The 25,109-nt window shown below is 32.0% G+C and overlaps 1 protein-coding gene across 1 annotated transcript in view; it reads right to left on the bottom strand.

Annotated features, from left to right (window-relative positions):
- Positions 1–25,109, bottom strand: part of DSCAM (DS cell adhesion molecule) — a 712,116-nt gene that overhangs the window by 447,762 nt on the left and 239,245 nt on the right. Inside the window, exons 5-8 of the mRNA XM_074213849.1 lie at positions 21,995–22,273; positions 18,512–18,787; positions 15,992–16,288; positions 14,843–15,118 (exon numbers count right to left, since the gene is read on the bottom strand). Of these exons, the coding sequence (XP_074069950.1) occupies positions 14,843–15,118; positions 15,992–16,288; positions 18,512–18,787; positions 21,995–22,273 (1,128 nt within the window). The remainder of the gene's footprint in view (positions 1–14,842; positions 15,119–15,991; positions 16,289–18,511; positions 18,788–21,994; positions 22,274–25,109) is intronic.

Below are 25,109 nucleotides of genomic sequence, written 5' to 3'. Positions count from 1 at the left end.
GATTTAGCTCTTCTCAGTAAAACAGTGATTGAAGACAATTACAAAGGACCCAATGATAAAATATGTAATTTGCTTCCAGAGAAAGAAATGAAGGACTCTGAATACAAATTGAAGCATACTATTTTCATTTTATTTTTCATGTTGATCTATTTTTTTCTTTCACAACCTGACTAATATGGAAATACGTTGTACATGACTGTACATATATTATCTCTATCAAACTGCTTACCATTTTAGGTAGTGGGAAGGGGAAAATGGAGAAAAATTTGAAACTCAAAATTTCGCAAAAATGAATGTTAAAAACTGTCTTTATTTATAATTGGAAAAAAACCTCTCATATCAGAGGTATTATTCCTACCCAGATACCTCATAACCATCACATATAGACAAGAAATGGAAAGCTCTACTGATAATAATCATTTATGTAAAATTCATCTATACCAGGTCTCAAAACTAACAAGTTCATGATCACAATGCTTTTGTGATAAGGCCATGAGGCTAAGAAGGAAGGGGTGGCAATCCTGTTTAATTGCTATTTGATTGCCATCCTACTTTAAGTCTGAGTTTTGTGCTCACAATAGGACTGATTGAAGGCTGTATACATTTGTTTATCTATGAGTAGAAAATTTCAGATAACAAGAGAACCTAAAGTTTGCAGCATTTATACCATGTGTATACTAAGAAGACCTGCAGAATTCACAGAATCTAAAAAGACTTTTATCCAGAGATGGAAGATTGTGGCAGGAAGTTCAGAAATTGGGAACCAAACCAAATAGATGAAAAAGAGCAGAGACTGAGCATATTTTTGAAAAGCACTAGACAAGAAGTGAGCAGCAAAAAACAGCTTAATTTCAAAAAAAACTATGCACTGTGTTACCTAAAATGAAAAAAAGAAAGAAAAACTCCACAACGAATAGAAGCACAGTTCCAAGGGTAAAAATAGCTCACCTAAAAGAATGTAAAAGTACCTGGAAGACATAAAGTAAGAAATGAAAAATTAAAAGATCTTCAGAGGGGGGGAAAACGTATATATATATATATATATATATATGTATATATATATATGTATATATATACATATATATATATATATATATATATAGGTTTTGCTTTTAACTAAAGCAAATTTTAACTAATGTTAACTAAAACTTTAAATTCTTTATATTGATATTTTCATTTATATTGTTATAGTCTCAATTTCATTTCCATTTTTGTTCTATAACTTCATCTTGAGGAACTGTCATTTGTATTCCAGGCTCTGCTCTTCAGTCTCTGAACTTCTCCACCAAGCCCCAGAATTATGCTAAACCTGTACAATCTCTCCAATCCATGCAGCCATCTCAACCAAAAATATCTCTTTGCCCTTGCAGCTTTCTGTTCTAATTGTGAGTATAAAAACCTCAGAAACCTTTCTATCTTGCTGAATAAAGAAACCCCGAAAACTGAAAATCCTACGTCAGGAAAGTTAGTTTTTTCTCACAGTAAAATCAGAAGAAATGACCCAAATTCACCTTTCCTTCTAAGAGGGAAACTTAAATATCAACTAGCTACCAATTTCCCAGGAATCTTTCGCCCCACCTCAATAGCATAAATTAGTACCAGTCTCTAGGTCCAGGTTCCTTGCTCACTACTCCTAATGTCTCTCATTCTACTATATCTCTTAATAACCATCTTTAAAAACCAACAGACTTGGGGGCAGAGCAAAGATGGTGAAGGGGAGGCAGGAATTCACAGAAGCTCTTCCCCAGGCCATTCTAAATGCCTGAACATTGTGACCTTAATCAGATTTTACAGTGGCAGAACTCACAGAAAGACTGTCAAACAATTTTCTGACCCAGCATAATTTGGAAGGAGAGGAATTCCTGCAGGGTTGGAAAGGGTTGCCCGGCAGCCTGGGTCAGACCACACCAGAGCAAAATGGCTCCAGTCTTCCAGGAACAGCCCATGGGGCACCTGGGTTCCTGGGGTTTCTTGGGTCTGTGGCAGTAGGTTTCCAGACATCTCAGTTCAGAGATCATCAAAGACAACTTGGAAAGTCAGTCGGAAAACTGTCACACCAGAGTAAACATGAAACTAAAGCCAGCACAGGCCTCAGTGCCCTACCACATAGCCGCATAATCATCCAGCAGCTGCTTCCGGAGCACTCAGTCCACAGACGGTAAGGGAAAACTGGGGAAGTCTCTGCTATCCTGGGGTCAGGAATCTGTTGTTTTGCCCATACCCAGATCCAGGTCTCATTCTGGGGCCCCATACTGCCAGAGCAGAACAGGGATCCTTCTCATAGCTCAGTGCAGAGGGGAGTGCTTGTGATAATCTGCAGACCAGAGCACAAGCCAGGATACCAAGTCAGAGTCTCTCATAAGACTTTGAAGGAATTGAGGTTCCTAGGGAGGTATTCCAAAACTCCTCAAAAGCTTGGGAAGGTGCATTAAAATCAGATCATAATCTGGGGAAATGAACAAACAACAAAAGAAAATAAAGAATCACTTTATTCCCATGGAGGTTCAAAATACAAACTTAGAAGATGACAAAGTCAAAGCTTCTGTAACCAACACCTCCAAGAAAAATAGGAATTGGTCTCAGACAATAGAACAAGTCAAAAAAGATTTTGAAAATCAAGTAAGGGAAGTAAACTAAAAATTGGGAAGACTTGAGAGTTATGCTGGAAAATCATGAAAACCAATTCTGCAGTTTGGTGAAGGTGATACCAAAAAATACCAAAGAAAATAACATGTTAAAAATCAGTTTAAGTCAAATGTAAAAAGCATTCCAAAAGGTCATTGAGGAGAAGAAAATTTAAACAGAAGGATTGGCCAGATGGTAAAGGAAATTAAAATATTCTCTGAAGAAAATAACTCTTTTAAATGTAGAATGTAACTAAGGGAAACTGATGACTTTGTGAGAAATCAAGAATCAATGAAACAAAATCAAAAGAAAGAAAAACTGGAAGAAAATGTGAAATATCTCATTTGGAAAAAACAGATCTAGTAGAGATAATTTAAATATTATTGGGCTACCTGAAAGTCATGAGCAGTAAAAAAAAGTCTAGACTTAATAAAAAATATTCTACAGGAAATTGCCCTGATATCCTAGAAGCAGAGGAAAACTAGAAATTGAGTGAATCCATCAATTACCTCCTGAAAGAGATCTCAAAATAAAAACTTCTATGAATATTATAGCCAAATTCCAGAACTCCCAAATCAAAGAGAAAGTATTACATGTGGTCAGAAAGAAATAATTTAAATATCATGGAGTTTCAGTCAGTATTACACAGGTTTTAGCATCTTCTACATTAAGGGCTCACGGGACTTGGGATATGATATTCCAGAAGGCAAAAGAGCTTGGATTGCAACTGAGAATCAATTACCCAGTAAATCTGAACATCCTCTTTCAGGGGAAAAGAAGAACATTCAGTGAAATAGGGGAATTTCAAACTTTTCTGTTGAAATGACCAGAGCTGAACAGAAAGTTTGATCTTCAAATGCTAGCCTCAGGTGAAGCCTAGAGAGAGTGGATGGGAAGGGCAAATTATAAGGGATTTAATGAAGCTGAACTGCTTGTATTCCTGCATGGGAAGATGTTATTGATAACTGATATAAACCTTCTTATTTATTAGAGCAATTAGAAGAATTATATGTAGACAAGGCACAGGAATATGAAAGTATAATATATTATAAAAATGGAGTCAAAATGTGAAAAAAGAATGTACTGGGAGAAAGGGAAAAGAGAATTAGAATGGACTAAGATATTTCATGTAAAAGAGGCAAGAATAAATTTTTGCAATGGAGTGGAAGAGGGGAAGGTGGGAGGGGGGGAATGAGTGGTCCTTCATTTTCATCATAAGTGGCTCAGAGAGGAAATAACATACACATTCAATAGGGAATAGAAATCTGTCTTACCCTAGAGGAAAAAGGAGAGGAAAGAGAAAAGGGAGAGTGGGAGGGGAGATGGGGTACAGGTAATAGAAGAGAGGGAAGATTGTGGGAGAGGGTAATTAGATACAATACACTTTGGAGTAGGGACAGATGAAAGGAGAGATAGAGAATAGAATAAATGGGAGTGGGTAGGAACAGAATGTAGTGAAATACAGTTAATGAGAACAACAGAGGGAAAAAATATTGAAGGAACTTCTCTGATGGACTTATGATAAACAATGCAATTTATTTGAAAGACAGAGCCAATGGTATCTGAACATAGGCTGAAGTATACTTTTTTCTCTCATTTTATTTTCTTGAGGTTTCACTATCTTTGTGGGGGGAGGATTATGTTTATTTTTACAACAATACTATTATAATGATGTGAAAATAAATTATATGTAAAAAAAAATTTAGTGCCACTCCCCCCCAAAAAAGAAACAACACACAGACTTAACTTCTATGGAGAATAGGTGATACAATCTCTCTTGAACTCCAGCAATGTATCTAACTCTACCCAGGACCTTAGAACATTTTAGGGAAAAATGACTCTAATGTGATTGGCAAAATGACAGAATACTTGTTTTCAATGGACCTCTCTAATCTAGCAATTCAGCAAGAAGTATGTGTCAAGTCTATTAAACCTGAATTCACAAAATAAGAAGATAGGTACAGCCCACAAAGTTAAAGTCTCAGGAAATAACATTGGAGATGTATTCTTAAAATTGGGAAAGAATTATATCACATGGGTTTCACAGCTATGACTAGGGAGAAATTCTCATTCAAACAAAGAATTGACATGATTATAAAAGATAAAAAAATTTAAATTTCATGAAATAGAAAAGCTCAGATTATGGAAAAAGGCCAAGGTATGTATGATAATGGAAGTAATCAACTAGAAAAAATATTTTTGCATATAATATATGTTAAGGGATTACTATCCAAGTCATACAGATAACTTACAGCTAAATAAGGTCAAAAGACATTACCCAGTAGACAAGTGTTCATAAAATATGAACAGTTTTCAAAAGAATAACAAATAATTAATGATTTTATGGAAGACTACTCCAATTCACTAATATGAGAAATGCAAATCAATATACTGAGTAAAAAGGAAAAACATGAAAAATGGCAGTTAATTTTGGAAAAGATATGGAGAGATACACTAATATACTTGGTGGGAGTGGAGGGTAGGGCTGAATCCATCCAATCATCCTCAAATGAAATTCTTTGAAAGATGTCTTTTGCTTTTCCTTGCATTCTTAGTGTTCGGGCACATAATAAATTAAATAAATGTTCATTGACCAATTGATAAAATATCAAATCTCTAATATCACACAAAGGTATCCCTTGACCTTTTCACTGAAAGGCATATAAAGTAGTAGGTGATAAGAAAGAATAAACAAATGAAAGAAATAAAGAAAAGATCCCATTAACACTGAAATATTTATAATCGCAATTTTCATATTAGCAAAGAAGCCAAAATAAATGCCCCAAAATCATGATCCATGTATGTAATGGAATATTATTACACTAAAAATAATGAATATACTGACTGCATTTCATTATAGGAAATTTCATATGTATTACTGCAAATGTAAATGGAAAGAAAAACAATGAAACAAATAAAATTATTACTGAAAATTATGAAATTATAATGATCAATCTTGTACCCAAAGCAGAAAGATGAAAATGCATTTATATTTCCTCTTTGCAGAGAATGAGGGGAGGTTGAATGGAATACATGTATGGAATATTACATGAAATTTTAGAATTAGTTGAAATGAATCTTTTTGCTTAATTGTTCCAATTTACTCTATATCATGAAAGAGGTTTCTCAGAACAGAGTAGGGAAAGAGCATATTGGAAAATGTAAATTATATAAAACTTAAGAACATATGAAGATTCTCTCTGAAGTAGTATAGGCTACTAAAAATGACATATTTGGAATACAAAAATAATGAAATTAAAGTGGATAAAGGGAAGCAACAGATGCCTGTATTAAACATAAAAATGTTTCATTTAAACATATGTTCTTAATTTAAACACATTAAAAACTCACACTCATAGTTTGATTTCATACAAGTCAAACAGAAAAATCATGAAGACAGAATATTCAAAATTAAAAGTATATCATAGCATCTTCCTAGAATTTTTATATACCATTATTCAGAAAGCAAATATAAGTAATTAGCTCAGAATACTTAAATATAAAGTATTGATTAATCAAATTATCAGATCATCACCAAAACAATATCTTTGTACATAAAACTCCAATGCATGCAGTAGCTAAATTTCAGAATTTCCATTCTTAAAATAACAAATGTTGAGCCTTCTCAGAAGCACTTGGAAGAAAAGTCTTTACCTATGAAGGAATTCCATTTCACAAAACCAAGGTTTATTCCTAAGACATGAGAGGTCAAAAAACATAATTAATTAAGACATTAGAAAAGTCAGTAGGCTCCAGATGAAACTCAAAATAATTTATCACATAAGGTAATTAGAAGAACATGGTATTTCATAAAAAGTAAATATTTCCAATTAAAAAATCAGAATAGAGCAGAAGATTTGACATTTTTAAAGTCCTAAGAGAAACAAAAGAAAGTACAGTTATGAAAAGACCAATTAATAAAGGCAATTCTATCAAATCTGTATTGTTTACAGTTAAAGAAAATTTGATTAAAAGATAAAATAATAAAGAGGGACAACCAAGTGACAACAATACCCTATATAATCCCCTAACCAGAGAAAATAAGAAAAAATAGAACTATAGACCAATATTATCATTAAAAATAAAATTTTAAAATATCATAATACAACTTTTAACCCCCCCAATATATTATGACCAAATTTGATTCATGCCAGGGATGTAAAAATGGTTGAGTTTTATGAAAATGATCAACACAATGAATCATAGTAAGGACAAAAATATCTAAAACCATATAACTACCTACCATGTTTCCCCATGTACAAGATGCACCTTAATTTTGGGGCCCAAAATTTGAAAAAAAAAAGTATTACATGAAGTTATTGAACTTAAGTTTTACTCATCATACTATTAATACAACTCTTAATCACTGTCAAAACTCCCATCCATTAGCATGTCCTCATCTGTGTTTGATGATGAATCATTTTCTTATTAGAAGCTCTGACTGCTCTCCTGTCTGTGCTGTGTTCTGAGGTTGACCCACAAGTATTCCCTGGGGAAGTCTTGTGCATGGACACATGCTTATTCCATTCTGTTTCATGAAACTGAAATACCAATTGTGTCCTTTGAAATCAGTAACTTCTTGTTCATCAGCAATTCTTTTTGCCTCATGCTAAACCATCTTTGTTGATGCAGGAATTCCAATTGCCCTTTGTTCTTTAATCCATCTCTTCAATTTCCTCTCTATATCAGGCCATTTGCCTGACTTGCCTCTCATGGCCTTCTTCTGCTGGGGAATTTTCAGTAAGGTTTCTTCTTTCCAGTTGGAGGATCAAACTTACATTCAGCCACAGAACTTCTATTCACTTTTTCAAGATGGATCACTTTTACCTTGAATTCAGTACTATACAAAAATCTTTACTGAGCCATTTCTGGGTAGAATGTGGCAAAATATAACCTAATATACTGGTAACAAATGCAAAACAATGAGTGCAAAGCAAGTATGAAGTGGGAAATGCAATTAAAAAAACTACAAACACTTATATAATGTTCCCAATTTTTAGACCCCAAATTCTTCAAAAAGGGATGTATCTTATACATGGGGAAACATGGTATTTCATTAGATACAAAAAATATGGTATTACATACAAAAATTAGATACAAAAATATGGTATTTAATTATACATGGGGAACTATGGCATTTCATTAGTTACAAAAATATGGTATTAGATACAAAAATATAGTATTTCATTAGATACAAAAATAGAAAGCTATCATTAGACATATTTAAAAAGCTATAAATCACTAATAAGAGAAATACAAATTAATACATCTCTGAGGTACAGTCTCACTCTATCAGATTGACTAGTTAACTAAAAAGGAAAATGACAAATATAGGACAACTGCTTCACTAATATACTCTTGGTGGAGCTGTGATCTAATCCAACTATTCTGGAAAGCAATTTAGAACTATGCAGAGCAAGATATTGAACTGTATATACCCTTGATCCAGAGATACATGACTAGCTGCACCCTAAAGAGAAAAAAGAAAAAGGGAAAGGACACATATATACAAAATGTAGACATAAGTACAAAAATATTTATAGCAGTTGTATAGGGGTGCCTCTTTGTGTCTGTGTGTGTCTGTGTGTGTCTGTGTGTGTTTGTGTGTGTGTGTGTGTGTGTGTGTGTGTGTGTGTGTGTGTGTGTGTGTGGTGAACTGCAAAGTGAGAGGATGACCATTAGCTGGAGAATGGCTAAAAAAGTTATGGTATATTTTTGTGGTGGAATATTATGATACCATAAGAAATATTAAAGAAATTGTTTCAGAAAAAAAGATTAGTTAGTATGAATTGATTCAAAGTAAAGTAACAGAACTAGGAGAATAATTTATATAGCTACAACAGTTCTGTAATGATAATCTACTTTCAGAAATTTTTAGGAACTCTGATCAACACAATGACCAACCACACCCTAACAATCCCCAGTTAAAAACCTGAAGGAGCCAGACAGTGAAGCATATTTTTATCTTCATTTCCCTTCCTCCCTCCCTTTCAAACCAAACTCCTCTCTGTCTCTCTCTGTCTCTGTCTCTTTGTCTATCTGTCTGTCTCCTCTCTCTCTCTCTCTCTCTCTCTCTCTCTCTCTCTCTCTCTCTCTCCCTTTTGACATGGCTATAAATATTTGAATAGATTTTATTTTTCTTTTCTTCTTAATGGGTGGGAAAGAGGGGCAAAATTTTGGCCTAAACATAAATTTGAATTAAAAACAAAACAACTTATTTTAACTAAAAAAATTCTATCAAATAAATATAGAGAAAGGAGGATTTTTTAAAAATGTCATTGAAAAATCTTTCTATCACCAAAAGCAAGAATCATAGCAATGAGGATACATGATAAGATTTTCTAATTAAATGCCCTATTTTTTTGCCTAAAATCATTTCAGAAATGTTAGCAATATCAATAAGACAAAAAAATTAAAGGTTTAATGAAAGACAAAGTGGAGATAAAAGAATCCTTAGTTGTAGATTATTTTGCTTAGAAAATCTTGTGGAATGAGCAAATGAATTGAGGAAATTAATAGTTTTAGCAAAATTACAGATTAAAATAAAACTGAAAAATTAATAGCAATTCTATAAAAAACAATGAAATCTAAGAGGTTACAATTGAAATGGAAATCTTTTTCAAAAGATATAGGGATCAAACTACAAAAATATGAAATATATATTTTTTGATTCTACAATGAAATATTCCTTAAAGAAAATGAACAAATAAATAATTTGAAAAATGCTCAATACTCATGGCTGGATGATGCTGGATATAAAAATGAAAGCACTAATAAACTCAATAAAATTTTGTAATTATATAGCAAGCTACCTTTCAAAGAATACTATGTAGCATTTGACCAAATAACAATAAAACTTACCCACAGTAACAAAAAGATATATAATATCAAGAAAAATAATTGCAAAAGTATAGGAACAAAGCAGAGAATATAGAACTTTAATTTTAACTGTATTATAAAGTGATAATAATCAAATTATTTGCTATTATTGAAAGATGAAAATTGAAATATATAAACCTATATCAGTTGAACAAATAAAAAAAGGGAAAATTTGAAGTAGAAAAGTCAATTATATATTGTATGATAACTCTCAAACATAAATTGCTTAGGCCGGATTTGATCTCAGATTCTCCTGACTCCAGGGCTGGTGCTGCCCTGACACAGGAAAATATTGACGTGAAATAAAACCCAAAAGTTAGCAACACAATTCTATCAAAAAACTGTAGAAATGACTAAATTAGTAAACACCAGAAATAATTGAGTTCAATGGTTCAGTATTCCACAACCTCAAGAAAATTAATTACTAGCTAAAAGACTTTAAATAAAAATCAATTGCTGAGAAACTGGAAAACATTTTGAATACTCACCCACCCACCAATAAAAAAGCAGTTTAGAGCAACATCTTTCAATGACATATTACTCTGTTAGTGAGAAATGCAAAAGTATTTTTAATAGAGTGTAATATAAAATATTTCCCACAGCCATGGAAAGAAAGGAAATAAGAATTTATTATGTATTTATTAAGTGCCAAGCATTTTGCTAAGTACTTTTAAAATATCTCATTTGATTTTCAAGACAACCCTAAGTGGAGATATTCTTATTATCTTTATTTATTTATTATTACTCTTAGTATATACTTGGGTAAGTGAAGTAAATGGAGATTTTGAGTTGCCAGGGTCACATAGTTAATTAAGTTCCAGGGTCATATTTGAATTCAGCTTTTCCTGACTCTAAAACCACCATACTATTCACTGTCCCACCTACTGTCCTATAACAAGGAGAAGATATATTTTCAAAATTAATTTTACTTTTTATTTGTACCTAACAAACACCCCAAAATGAGTATTTCCATATATAAAGTAGAACAGAAAAAATAGCAACATATTAAACTACAGAGCTCTAATATCAAAAGTTTGGATAAAATGTATATGTTATTAAAACATTTAATCAATTAAATATGCTAAATTCATACCCATTCTCATATTTCCTTGAAACTTCTTTCTGATCTCTGCATTTTCTTCTATATATTTTAATGATTTATTTTATAATTTTTAAAAACTGCTGACAAAATGACTACTATGAGAATTTGCCCAACAATGGAATAAAGAAATTAAAAAAGACAATTTTGATTTTCTGAAATTGAAGATATTTGCAGAAACAAGATAAAAAAATTAGGATTAGAAAGGAAAATATTTTCTCAAAATATCTGCTAATTTCCAGGAAAAATTTGGTATAACATAAATCAATAAAATTTTATTCTTCAATAAGTGATAAAAGGATCTAAACAAAAAGTTCTCCAAAGGTATTGTAGACTATCAACTATCAAATTAAAATTATTGCAAATCATTAATAATATGAAACACATTAAAATAACTTCCAGCAAACTGGTAGTGATGTAAATGGACACAATATACATTTGAGGGGCAGAGAGAAGACAACATTTTAATATCTTATTAGTGGAGCTAATCTGTCCCCTTCTCATTGAGAGAGTGCAAGAAAAGAAAAACACTTTAATGAATGCTTACTAAAGTAATAAAATTCCCAAATTGGTCATGTCCAAAGATATATGTCTCAATGTGTATATTGAGTCAATTACATATCTCTTGGGTTCAGGGTAGCATGTTTCATCAGTGTATTGTATTAATCAGTGTATCAGTGTATTAATCAGTGTATCAGTGTATCAGTGTTGTCTATTTTAACAAAACTTCTGTTATTTTATCTATTTTTTATTAATTTGTTTGTTTATTTATTTATTATTTTGGTTCTGCTCACTTCACTCTGTATCTGTTCATACCTATGTCTATTCAGATTTTCTGAAATCATCTTCCTCATTTCTTACAGTATTTCATCATATACTAGATATGTATATATGTGCATGCATATTCATATACATACATACACATAGATTTGTATACGTGTATATATTTACATAGATAGAAAGATAGATGATAGATAGACATAGGTATTTTAGCCTTTTCCAAACTGATGGGCACATTCTTAGCTTCCAATTCTTTACCATAAGAAAAATATTTGAAATAAATATTTTATATGGCTCCCTTTCTTTTTTATTGGATTTCTTTGGGAGTATTGGATCTCTTTTGGGAGTAATTGTGTCTTGACTGAGTCAAAGGGTATGCATAGTTGAAAAATTTTTGAATCATAGTTTCAAATTATTTTCCAAAATGTGAAATCAGCACTCAATTTTATCAAAGGTTGATGGGAATACTTGGGAATCTATGATATTTCTTTCAGCTACTATTTTAAAAGTCCTATCCTTACACTTATGTAATTTCCTCTATCATCTTTTCTTTCAACAGAAATCCTCACTTCCATTTTTACTAAGAAAATTAAAGTCATATATAGTATCATAAATCTAGAACTGGAAAGAACCACAAAGACCATCTGATATAATTTCCTAATTTTACAGATGAACAAACTGAAACCCAGTGAGGATAAATGTTTTGCCCAAGATGGTACAAATAGTTAAATGGCATAGGCAGGATTTGTCTTTAATAAATCTGAATTCAATGGCAGTGCTTTTCCTATTGTAGCACACTGTTTCCTTTATGATCTTCTTCATTCCCATCCTTCATATCTCAAAAGTTATTACTTGTTCACCTATCCTATTTTCCTTTCTAGAGTCTCCAATAAAGTACCATCTTTTTTCACTCTATTAAGAAAACAATTCATAATTTTATAAACAAAATAAGAGGAAACTATTGATACTAAAGTCAAATGTGTATCAAATTTCATGTTCAAATATTTGATGAATAACTTTTATATAATTAATACTTGTCTATTAGCACTCACAATCCTAAGCTAATGCTTCATTTTTCTTGAATACTTAAATATATCAGTATGAGTAACCAAGAAAAAAAACCAATCTTATCTTATGCATTGAATTCTACAAGATAAAAAAACTAGGTAGTAGTCTCATAAGTAAGAATAGCAGCATTATTATTATTTATATTTACCAATCTCTGAAGGTGGACTGTTGAAACTAATCAAGTCAACTAAAGAAAAACAAAACCTCAGGCATTAGATTATATTCTAAAGGCTAGGATAGACCTATATAAAACAAATTTTGCTTGTAAACATTAATTAGGGCCAACTTTTTCATATTAAACTTCTTAAACTATTATAAAAGTATATCTCAATATAAGAGAACATGTTAATTCTATATCTAAAATATATTTCAAAAGACTTCTCTTTCTATTCCTTTTCCTTCTATCCTAGTCAAGGAAGAATTAGTTCTGGTACTTCTTTAGTCAAATTCATTTGTTACTCTTCTGCCAGATAAATCTTTCCTGCAAATATATTTTGATGTTATTCTCATGTTTACTTTTGAAACCTTTTTAATACAAACATTTTACTTCTTTACCAACTTATCTTACTATATCACTTTCATATATGTTATTTTAATTGACAAGTATATCTGCCAACTAGATCCAAATGCTGTAGAATTACTTTAATGTTGTAGACTATCTGGTCACATTCTATCCTTTTCTGTTATGATATATTACTCTCCCTTAACTGTTCAGTATTTCAGGAACTCTGGAATTCTCATTTCTCTATGAACACATTTCATATTCTTTTCCATTTCTAATTTTATCGACACTATTCCTTACATATGAAATGCCTTTCTCCTGCCCATTTCTACCTGCCCAAATTCTACAAGTACTTTAAAGTCTTGATCAAATGTTATCTCCTAAATAAGATTTCTGATTCTCCCTGGGTAGATGTGAGTTCTTCCTCTTTGAATCTCAATATTGTTTATTGTTTTCCTATTTATTTGTCATTATCAACTTCTTACTAGAATGTAGATTCCTTACATACCTAATCAAATTGATTGACTGTAATCTGGTATATTCTGTTGTCTTTTGATGACAACTTCCTCACACCTCCCTGCCTCATACAACACACTTTGGAATTTTTCTTCTTTAGTTTTCTCTTAGACTTCTTTATAAATGACTTGAGTCACAAACCTTCCATATACCATGGCAGTTGTGTTTCTAGAATTGCCATGAAAGAAGTTATAACCTAGTGGCCAGCTTTCTAATGATTTTTCCCTAATTTCTCTGGATTAGCCATCAGACAAAAGCAATATTGGCACCACATTAGCTTAGTAAAACATTGTCAGTTTAGTACTATTTTACCAAGTATATCCCTTGAATAGTAAAGTAACTAAAGTAGTAATTCTAATTAATTACTTCCATAATTTAAGAATGGATAATTTTATACTATGTTCAGAAGTAGAATCCCCCAAACTTGGCTAATCATAGTTCTATACTAACTAGTGTAACATTGGGGGTGTCTTTGAATTGTAAAGTATTCCAAGGTCACTGGTTTGGGAATCAAAGTTCCTATGTTCAAATTCAAGTCCTGTTACTTTCTACTTTTGTTAAGATTGAACATATCACTAACTCCCAAAGTCTCATTTCCTCATCTGTAAAATATGGGAGTTGATTAGATAGTCTTTAAAATACCTTATGAGGGGAGGGGAAGGAACTAGCTCTCAATCTAGGAATCTAGGATGAAAACATATTTTCTTTACAAGTTAGTGAATTAAAGTGTCTACAAATCCAAGAATAACTATCTGTACTGTCTCTATACTTATCTTTATCTTTTTGGCATTCTGAGTTTTTTCTAAAACTGGAGATTAAATCAATCATCTTTTAGAGACAATAATATGTTTTTAAAGGACCTGCTCAACAATAAAACAACTCATTCTGTAGGAGTTGTTTTTGTTAAATGAAATGCTAGTGAATTTCAGAGTCTATAAATTCAAGAATTCTGCACTGACATTTTACTTATCTTTACCTTTATGTATTCTGAGTTAGTTTTACCAAAGAGATTAAATCAATCATTATTCAGAAAGAATGAAATGTTTTTAAAGGACCTGATCAACAATTAAAACAAACTGTTTTGTGAGGGTTGTTTTTGTTAAATGAAAATGATATTCAAAGACAACAACCATTCTGAAGAATAAGCCCAACTAACATTATGAAGAATAACCTTTGTGTAGATGCAGCTATATTTAAAATAAGAAGAAAGTTGCAGAGAACACTGTCATTTTGTTAGCCTTGGACTTTGAAACTATCATCTTTTAATAGTGTGGAATTTTTATGTAGTATTCTATTATAAATGCTTACGTATTCAGTCATCTTTATATGGGTAGAAGTAAAGCTTTGTTTGTATAATTCAATATTTTTATTACCTTTCACAGTTACATGCACACTCTGGCTTGTGGAGAGTTGAGGTTGAACCAGCACATTGCAAGTATATTCACCCTCATCAACTTCTTTTTGCACATCTGAGAGTTTCAAAGTCCCATTGTTCTCAAAAGCCACTTGACGGTGGTTAAAAGGAAGCAGGTTGGAATTCTTATACCATTTGATGGAATAGTATGGATAACCAATCACACGGCAGTGAATGTATGTATCCCATCCTGCAATTGCAGTGATGTTTTTCATTGGCCGAATGCTTGCAGGCCCTAGAGAAACATAAAGAAACTCTTCAAAATAATTTAAGGGTACACATGATGAGGAAAAACAAATATTTTTTCCTTGGCTTATAAATATAATTAAATTCAGTCTCTAGACTTTACTGTAATAATCTTTTAACCTTAGTTTTCAGCATTCTCTATTAGGGACACTGTTGTGAATCCTAGGCTCTAACATTTACAAAATAATTAAAGTAACATCAATTATGTTATTCCCAATTGTTTATGTTAAAATGTCATTTTAAAAAATTATAAATTAAAGGAAAACTAATTTAACCAATAGAGTAAAACTGTGCTATACTGAACAATCAAGTCATATATGAAAAATACCTATAAGTTATAAATTATTTAACACTGTATATAAAGTATTGTGTAGATGTATAGGCTACAGATGTAAGTTATATTTGCCATGTAAATGAAGAATCACTATGAAAGTAGGCAACCAAAGATGAGGAAGAAAACAAGAAACATAGAGAGCAGAAATTTAAAAGTTGGAAAGAAAAGATTAAAAGGCTAGGATTAAGAGGAAAACTCTGACAAAAGAAATAAAAATGTTATTTCTAAAATGATCATATTAAATGTAGTTCCTGAGTAGGAAAGAAAGAAGAATTGAAAAGAGCAAAAGTCCATTCAATTCATATTTCCAGACTTAGTTTATTGCATACAGAAGTCTTTCCCTCCACTCCTATTAAAACAAGGTGTGTATATGTGTGTGTGTGTGTGTGTGTGTGTTTGCATGTGTGTGCATGGGAATGGGTGTGTGAAAAATACATGAGCATGTGCGTCTGTGTTTGTGTGTGTGTGTGTGTGTGTGTGTGTGTGTGTGTGTGTGTGTGTGTTTTGAGGAGCTGATTTGACAAGCACCTCTTACGTTTATTCGAGCCTGGTAAAGGACGACTCCTGCAGAGTTGTTGGCAGTGCAGCGATAGACTCCACCATCCCGAACCTGAGTATTAGAAATATTCAGGTAGCTGACCACATTGCCCTCAGAAGTGATAATCTGGCTGACACGATGACTGCCACCCTTAAGTATTGGGTCATCATCTAGAGTCCATGTAATTGTGGGCAGTGGGGTCCCTTTCACATTGCACATAAGGGAAACAGGTTCTCCTGGACTCACCACTTTCTCACTAAAAGCAGAAATAATTTTGGGAGTTCCATCTGTAGGGAGAAAAATAATTATAGTATTAAGGAGTAACATTTAACATTTTTAAAGACATTTTATGTTCATTAAGAATATGTCTTCAAAAGAATGAAATTACATTGTTATAATGTTATAAGAAGTTCCATTCTTCTTCTATTTTCATATCAGTAGGTTGAGTTCTATCAAAATTCATGGTGTATAAAATATAATGCAATGTAGTAGCACTATTCTGGTCGAATAAGTGTCATTCCAAGGACAAACATAGGATATCTAATGTTCAATATAGTATAATCATTCATTTGTGGTACCAGTTCCTAAAGAAGTTCCCATTAAAAAAGTCATTTTCATCCAGATCTTAGACAAGAAATACATTTACCTCCCCCCAAAGCTAGCATTTCTGTTTTCTACTTTCCCCAAAATTGACAGGGATTCTTTAAAACAACTCAAGTTGCAAATGTACAGAAAGCTTAGTGAACAGTATAGTGGATGTAAAATTCTTAGAATGTTTGGAAATATCTCATTCATGACCAGCCATTGGATTTGGCAATAACTCCTAAGCAAATAATAAACAGAATAAAAAAGTAGACAAACAAGAAAATACCTTCAATGAGAATTCTGTATTAGATCTTTCTACCTCTTGCTATATTTGCTATATTGCTATAAACTATATATATATATATATATATATATATATGCACCTACATACATATAAAACAAAATATTATATATACATATATGTATATATATGTATACATATACATATATATATATGTGGTTAAGTGGCTTGCCCAAGGCCACACAGCTAAGTAATTATTAAGTGTCTGAGACCAGATTTGAACCCAGGTACTCCTGACTCCAGGGCCGGAGCTTTATCCACTGTGCCACCTAGCTGCCCCAAAATATTAAATATATTTTTGTACTTCAGCATTATAGACAGATTAGGGATGTTACAAAAATCTAGTTATAAGTGCATGTATGTGTCTATAGTTGTGTGGGGGGGCATGCTGGTGTTTATTCAGGTATCAAAGAGATGAAAACATATATTTTCCTTGTCAGATTTGACTGTTTTTAAAATCTTTCCTTCTGATACTGTTTGATAACCTTTATTCTGTGGACTTCATCATAAATTATCAATAGATTCTTTATATATCCCTAGTCAAAGGAGATGGCTACTGAAGCAACTGGGCCAAGACAATTAAGCTCTTCCTATGAAGACTATAAAGAGAGTGACCATGAAATGTCTGCAAAGCAGCTTCATTAACTAATTTGCTCTGTACAAAGTGATTATTTTCTGAATTTAATTACATGGAAAACTACACTCATTATTTAACATGAATGCCTTAGAATATGACCACTATTTTCTTTTGTTAAACTCAATTTTCTTTTAAAAGGCTTAGTAAATGGAATCAAAAGCTTGAATTCAAATAAGAATCTCACTAGCAACTCTTATTTCTACCCCATTAAAAATTACTTAGTCAGGAAAGTAAAAACAGAAATATTTACTTGGAAGTGACACACTTTGCTATAATTTTCATACATGGGTAATTTAATTTTACTAGCTTGATAATATAAGAAAATATAATTGACTATCACAACCAATTCATGAGTGTTAATATTCAATTGTCTCCCTAAATTTAAGATGAGAGATTACTACACAGAATCAAATCAATAGCCTGTCATCCTGATGGATAATTATTATCTCACTAAAAGATTACCTATAGCTTTTTTTAAAAACCTAATATAATTGATAATGTTGAGGACTGAACTATTACCCATCATTTGACAACTGCATGTCACATAACCAAAACATCCAGAGAATGTTAGCTATCACAGACTTTATTAGATGAAGCTTGGTAGTAAACAGTAGTTTCTCAATCATGTGAAAACTAATTTCTGGGTTAAACTTGCATAAATGGAATGTGAAAAGTCCCAATAAACTGGTTTTACCATATTCTGGATTTAACAGTTTAGTGAAGAGCTGGTTAGACTCCAGAAGGTAATATTTGGGGGGACATATTGAGTTTTATCTTCATAAAAGTGAATAGATATTATCTCTATTACTTCAACCATATGTTTCTTTCTACCTATAGGCATAATTCTATTCATAGTCCCAACCTGAGAAAAAAGTAGAGTAAATATATTGACTAGACTAGGTAAAAAGAAGACTTAGAATTTAATTGTATAATATTAAGAATATAATAATAATTAATAATTATATGGAATATGCCTGGTAAACTGACCTTCAAGTGTCACTTGAACATAATCTTGAGCAGACATTTTGTCCTTTCGAACAAAGCACTGGTATGCACCACCATCACTTTTAACCATGTGATCCATTATAAGTTTCTCATGGTTGATCCCTGTAATCCGCACATTCTTCCCAGGCTTGAGGATTTCACCATTTCGGTACCAGGAGAGTTCCTGATCCTCAGTTCCAGTAACACTACATGATAATGAAACCTGGCTACCCACGCTGCTTTTTACTTTCCTTGGGCTTATTGTGGCTTTTAGTGGCTCTAAAGATTTTTTTGGGGGAAAAAAAAGGAACACAAGGAGAAAGAAGAATCATTTAACTAAATATTATTTCAACATTTCTTTTCATTAATTGTATACATACTTCACTGAGAAGAACACTGATTAAAATGATCTCATAGTCAGTACCTTTTGATAAAATGTTGCATGTTAAAAAAAATTCTTCTTAGTCTTCATTCTTCCTCTCCATAGTGCCACAGAAAGTGATTAGATTGAAGGTGGCTTATGGATTAATTGATTTCTATGTAATGATCAAGATGATGCTACTTATCCATTGTCAATAGAAACACTGTGAGAATTTTTGCAGTGATGCTGATGGATTTCGATTGGGTTATCCACAAACCCACAAATGCACAAACAAGTAAATGTTTTGTTTTATTTTCCCTCTGATGCCAATGGCATGCAACTATATGCAAAAAAATGCCCAAGATCAGAAATATACATGGTAGCCAGATAACACAAGATTTTTCTTAGTCCAAAACTCTCTTTAATGCAAAATACAAAAGTAAATACTGATGTTTTACTTAATTATTCCTAATGGTTTCGGAAATATTTTACTAGGCTAGCAGCAAAGAAAAGGGACTTTCTGAACAAACTGTCTTAGAACAGTTGATATGCCTTTTGATGTAAAAATCTGGCATTCCAGGATATTGAGAATCTGAAAAATAACTGCTTGAAAAGAGTAGGTCTACAAAAGAAGTTTTCTTAGGAAATATTAATTTATATAAAATGTAGCAGGGTTAGTTTTCTGTATAAAATATCTAAAACAATTAAAATCAGTAATTGAATATGTTTTTTTAAATAAATCCTTCTTTTTCTTCAGGCTATCAAGTAATTTACAAAGTGACTTAAATAAAGATTTATACTAGTTCCAAATAGTCTGGACTACTATAAAGAATGAGGTCTGCCTAATAAAATGGTCAAAAAGATAATAGCTAACTATAAATTTAGAAAAAAAATAATTTATCTTGATGTGGTGGCAACTGTTATCAATTGTGCATTATTAGTTTAGTCAGTATTAGCAAAAGGAATTTTGGGAATCAAATGTACAGTATAATAATATTTAGCTGGGGTAATTTTTACTTTTGAATCAAATAAATATGATAAAATTTGCAATTAGTATAAAAATACCTTGGAAAGTTTGCATGATTTATTTAATTATTATTCTTTTTCTAAGTTTCTGGGGGGGAAACCTTGCTTAAACAAAATGCATATTCTTTTTGATGCACTTACTTCATAGGTTGACCATTAGGGTGAATTAAAAATAGTGGTTCAAGATTTTGGAAGAAATGGTTCTTTATAAACAAAATATCATAAGAAATTATTTTGTATAGGAAAAAAGTTAAAAAAAGCTATTTACTCTCATTCTTATGTTAAGGGAGTTAACAGATGAAGAGCTCTTTCACCAGTCTGAGACAGACTTAATCGTCTTCAGTTTTGTTATCTTTGAAATATGCTTCATGATAATCTATCTCACAGAGTTATTATTAGGATCAAAGAACAGAAGATACATAAAATACTATGTAAATCTTGAAGTGCTATATAAATATAACTATTATGGAAATGAAAAGATATGGGACACTTTGTGACACTTTTGATTAATAAATAGAGTTGATTACTGGGTCTATACCCTGAAGAGATGATGAAAAAAGGGCGAAAACATCACTTGTACAAAAATATTCATAGCAGTCCTGTTTGTGGTGGCAAAGAATTGTTTTTTTTTTTTTTTCCGCAAAGCAATGGGGTTAAGCGGTTTGCCCAAGGCCACACAGCTAGGTAATTATTAAGTGTCTGAGAACAGATTTGAACTCAGGTACTCCTGACTCCAGGACCAGTGCTCTATTCACTGCACCACCTAGCCGCCCCTGTGTCAAAGAATTGGAAATTAAGTGAATATACTTTATTTAGGGAATGGCTTAACAAAATGTGATGTATGTATGTCATGGATCACTATTGTTCTATTAGAAAACAGGAGGGATGGGAATTCAGGGAAAGATTTGCATGAACTGATGCTGAGCGAGATGAGCAGAACCAGAACATTGTATACTATAACAGCAACATGGGGGTGATGAGCAAACTTAATGGGTTTGCTCATTCCAACAGTGCAACAATCAGGCATAGTTCTGGGGTATCTGCAATAGAGAATACCATCTGTATCTAGAGAAAGAATTGTGGAGTTTGAACAAAGACCTTTAATTAAAAAAACCTTATTATATAATTTTGCTATCTCTTATACTTTGTGTTTCTTCCTTAAGGATATGATTTCTCTCTCATCACATTCAACTTAGGTCAATGTATAATATGGAAACAATGTAAAGACTAACAGACTGTCTTCTGGGGGGGTGGGGAGAGGGGTAAAAGAGTAGGGGAAAAATTGTAAAACAAAATAAATAAAATTTTTTTATAAAAAAAAGTCAGTTGATAATAGCCTCTTAGATAAAGATTTTCCAGAGAAAATTCTAAAAATAAGATGAACTCAAATACATTTAAAATTCTAAGGAAAATTTAAGGTACTTTTTGGGCTTTTTATTCATTAGATAATACCTTTTAAACTTGTATGATAACTTCAATTCAAGCAGTGAAAGGGACAATATGAATTATGCTTGTGAGAATATTTTTGAGATTTTACTACTATAGAATTTTTAAACTGAACTGTTTTGAGGATATTCTTAATTATAGTTTACTTTATAACAATAATAAGCTTTAATCATATTAATCATGGCCTTTTTATTTTTTGAGTATTTTTATGAATTTTTTAAATATATCATTGGCTGCCACTCTAATAAACAAACTCCATTGTCAATTTTTATAGAGGGACAGCTTACAGATCCTCAAGAACATACTTCAAAATCTGTGGTCTTCATTTTTATTCAGATTTTTCAATGCTACTCTCATTTTATCCACAAGGTTTTTATGAATATATAAAATTAACCCCACATGCTAGCCTTGACTTATTATAAAACCAGGATAGCACATTATTACTGACTTGTTTTTTTTAAATTAGGTTTCCATCAAGACATATTTTTCCCCCTGGGAAAAAGAGAATACCTCTGTATTAAATCATTCATCCACCAAGAAATCAAAAATCCATAAAAAACTGATTCGATACAAAGGTTACTTTTGCTTTTAACAATTTCTTTTTCTCAAGTAAATACACTGCTGGTGCAGAGGCAAACTGGAGTCCTACTTACGTTTTACATAAAGGTGACCTATCACCTTTGCAGTTCCATATCTGTTTGACACTTCACATACATAACTCCCAGAGTCTGAAGGACGAGTGTTCTCAATCAGCAACCCTGTCACTGTCTTCTGAAACCTTCCCACAACCTCTAAAGGCATGTTATCCTTCAGCCAATGGTAATTTGGCTCTGGGTGCCCAAATGCTTTACAGGGTAGCTCCACACGCTGCCCTGCCATGGCTTTTCGATGGTCAAATCCATCAAGAATAGATGGAGCCGAGTTTGTTGGATCTGTAAAGTGAAAAAATAGTTTTCAGATTTAGTAAATTAAGAGGATGACATTTTTCTGACATATAAAAGGATAAACTCCTCTTCAAATACTATTGGAAGACATATGTTTCAAGACATAAGACCCATAATATCAGTTAGTCACCTGAAATCTATAACATCAATATTTTCTATATTGAGTTACTTTTGCAATAGTTCTAATTTAGACAGAACGGTTTTACTATATCAAATAAAATTTTCTGTTCTACTTTTCTTGGCAAAAAATTGAGCATTCATTGTAAAACCACATAAGTTCAATATTGTGCAATGGCATAAACTGTGGTTTGTGAGGCAAGATATTTCTGAATGTAAAAATAAACCCCAAATTTCTCTTTGTTTACCTAAAATTTAACTAAGGAACTAATTCACGAAATTCTAACATACTAGAAATTCAGAAAAAAGTTTTGGCTTAGTTAGAAAAGAACCATGTGAAGATTTTTTTTACAGCTTATAACAAAATAAAAATCAAAGGATATCATTTCTCCTATCAAATACAAGACATTTAAAAAGACCTTTATGAAATATTCTGATTGCAATCAGTTGCCAGGTGCTATCAGCAATGTAGTGTAGTATCTAGACTCTAGAGATATGAAACCAGGGAACATGGTATCCTTTAGCATAAAATAAAATACAATATTGTTAAATGAATAAAAACAATGTGCTGTGAATTTAAATGAGATATGAGTAAAGGCACAAGGGCAGTTAAACTCATAATACATTCACGGAACAAAGTATCTGGTTTGTTTGGAACATAGAGTTTGTGATGAGAAATAGTGTGAAGCATTATTGCAAAGGTAGATTTCATCTAAAATGTGAAAGATTTTCCCATCTAAAAATAATTTGTGAAGATAAATTTGGAAACTGATGTTTCAAAAATATTTATTTAAAGCATTTGCTGAAGAGTTAAGGAGATACTGAACTGGCTTAAGATTTTTGATACTACTACTACTACTAATAAAAATAATAATTTCTACTACTATTACTAAATGATAAAAACTAACATTTATATAGCACCTGATATAAGCCATATGCTTTATTATGATTATCATTTAATTCTCACAATAATCCTGAGAAGTAGACACTTATTTTATCCCCATTTTACAGATAAGTAAATTGAGACAAAAGCTTGACTTGTCCACAGTCACACAGTTAATAAGTGTTCGAGGCAGAATTTGAATTCAGATCCTTGACTTCAAGTCCAATCTATCTATATTTTACTTACTGGACTAATTTCATAATGTTTTCAAGTTTCAAGTATCATTTGTTTCTTTCCAACATATGATAGTTCTTCCTAACCAACAAAGGTACTAAAAAAGTACTTATTATAGTGGAGGTACTTCTGTTTCCAGTAGAGCTTATTTGATTAATAATAATTAATAATTAATAATAATAATTTATACTTGCTCAAACATAAGGGATTATATGCTTCTGATAATGTTGACTGTGAAATTCTAAGAGCCTGACCAGAATATTATCAATAGAAATTAGCTAGAGGGAATATATGATTGCTTTCTACAGTGCTATCTTGATATATACTTGTGGAAAAATTACTAATGCCTATGAAATTCATTTTATGTATTTAAATTTTTTTTTGTGAAATAGCACCAAATCAACATAAAACATTTAAAAGCCTGACCTTTAAGATATAATCAGGGTCAAATCTTCCAGTTTTTTTTCAATGTACTACTGCTCATGTACACATGCTCTAGATAGACTAAATTACTCATTTTCCCTCAAGGCTTTTCATATTCTCTACCAACCTTCATGTATTCGCTCACATTATTTCTCAAGTCTTTTTAAAATTATTTTTTATTTTTGTACAAATGATGCTTTTTAATACATTACTAAAATAATCTTGTTTAAGAGTAAATATAATAGCCCCTCCCCCCAAAAATATAGACCCTCATGAGCAATAAAGTAAAGAGAAAAAAATGAAAAATGAAAAAATTTAAAAAATTTGCTTCGGTCTGTGTTCCAACACCACCAGCTCTGGCATGGGTGGATGACATTCTTTATGATAAGTCCATCACAAAAGCTACTTCCATATTTTTCCACCTTTGTCATTGCTGATCACAACTCACTCCATTCTACTTCCCCACTACCATATACTATATTTTCTTTCTCCTTTCACTCTGTTCCTCTTCTTAAATGTGTTGTAGGGTAGCTGAGTGGCACAGCAGACTGATCACTGGCCCTGGGGGGCAAGAGGCCCTGAGGCCACATACCACCCCTGAGATCCAGCAATCACCTGGCCCTGTGGTCCCAGGCAGGCCACCCAATTCCAACAAGAAGTAAAAAAAGAAAATGTGTTATATCTGACCACTCACCCCTACAGTCCACCCTCTCTTCTATCACTCACATCCCCCCCTTCCCCCAGTCCTACTTCTATCCTTCTTACTCTAGATGTCTATACCCCATTGAGTATGTTTATACTGTTTCCTCTCTTAGCCACCTCTGATGAGAGCGAAGGTTCCCTCCCTCCCCCTACCATATCATTGCAATAGATTATTGCAATAAAAAAATCTTATTATATGAAATGTTTTAGCTTATTCCACCTCTTCTTTCCATTACATTTCCCTTTTAGCCATTGACTCCATTTTTACATTATATTATATCTTCAAATTCAGCTCTCTCCTGTGCAACATCTATAAAAGCTCCTTCTACCTGCTCTATGAAATGAGAAGTTTCATGAGAATTATCAGTATCATTTTTCTATGCAGGATTACATGCAGTTCATCATCATCAAGTCCCTCATATTTTACCTTTCTCTTCCACTCTCTATACTTCACCTGAGTCCTGT

Source organism: Macrotis lagotis, chromosome 1 (genome assembly GCF_037893015.1).
Source record: "Macrotis lagotis isolate mMagLag1 chromosome 1, bilby.v1.9.chrom.fasta, whole genome shotgun sequence".
NCBI lineage: Eukaryota > Metazoa > Chordata > Mammalia > Peramelemorphia > Peramelidae > Macrotis > Macrotis lagotis.
Note: the sequence above shows the minus strand (reverse complement) of the source record. Positions and strands in the feature narration are given on the sequence as shown.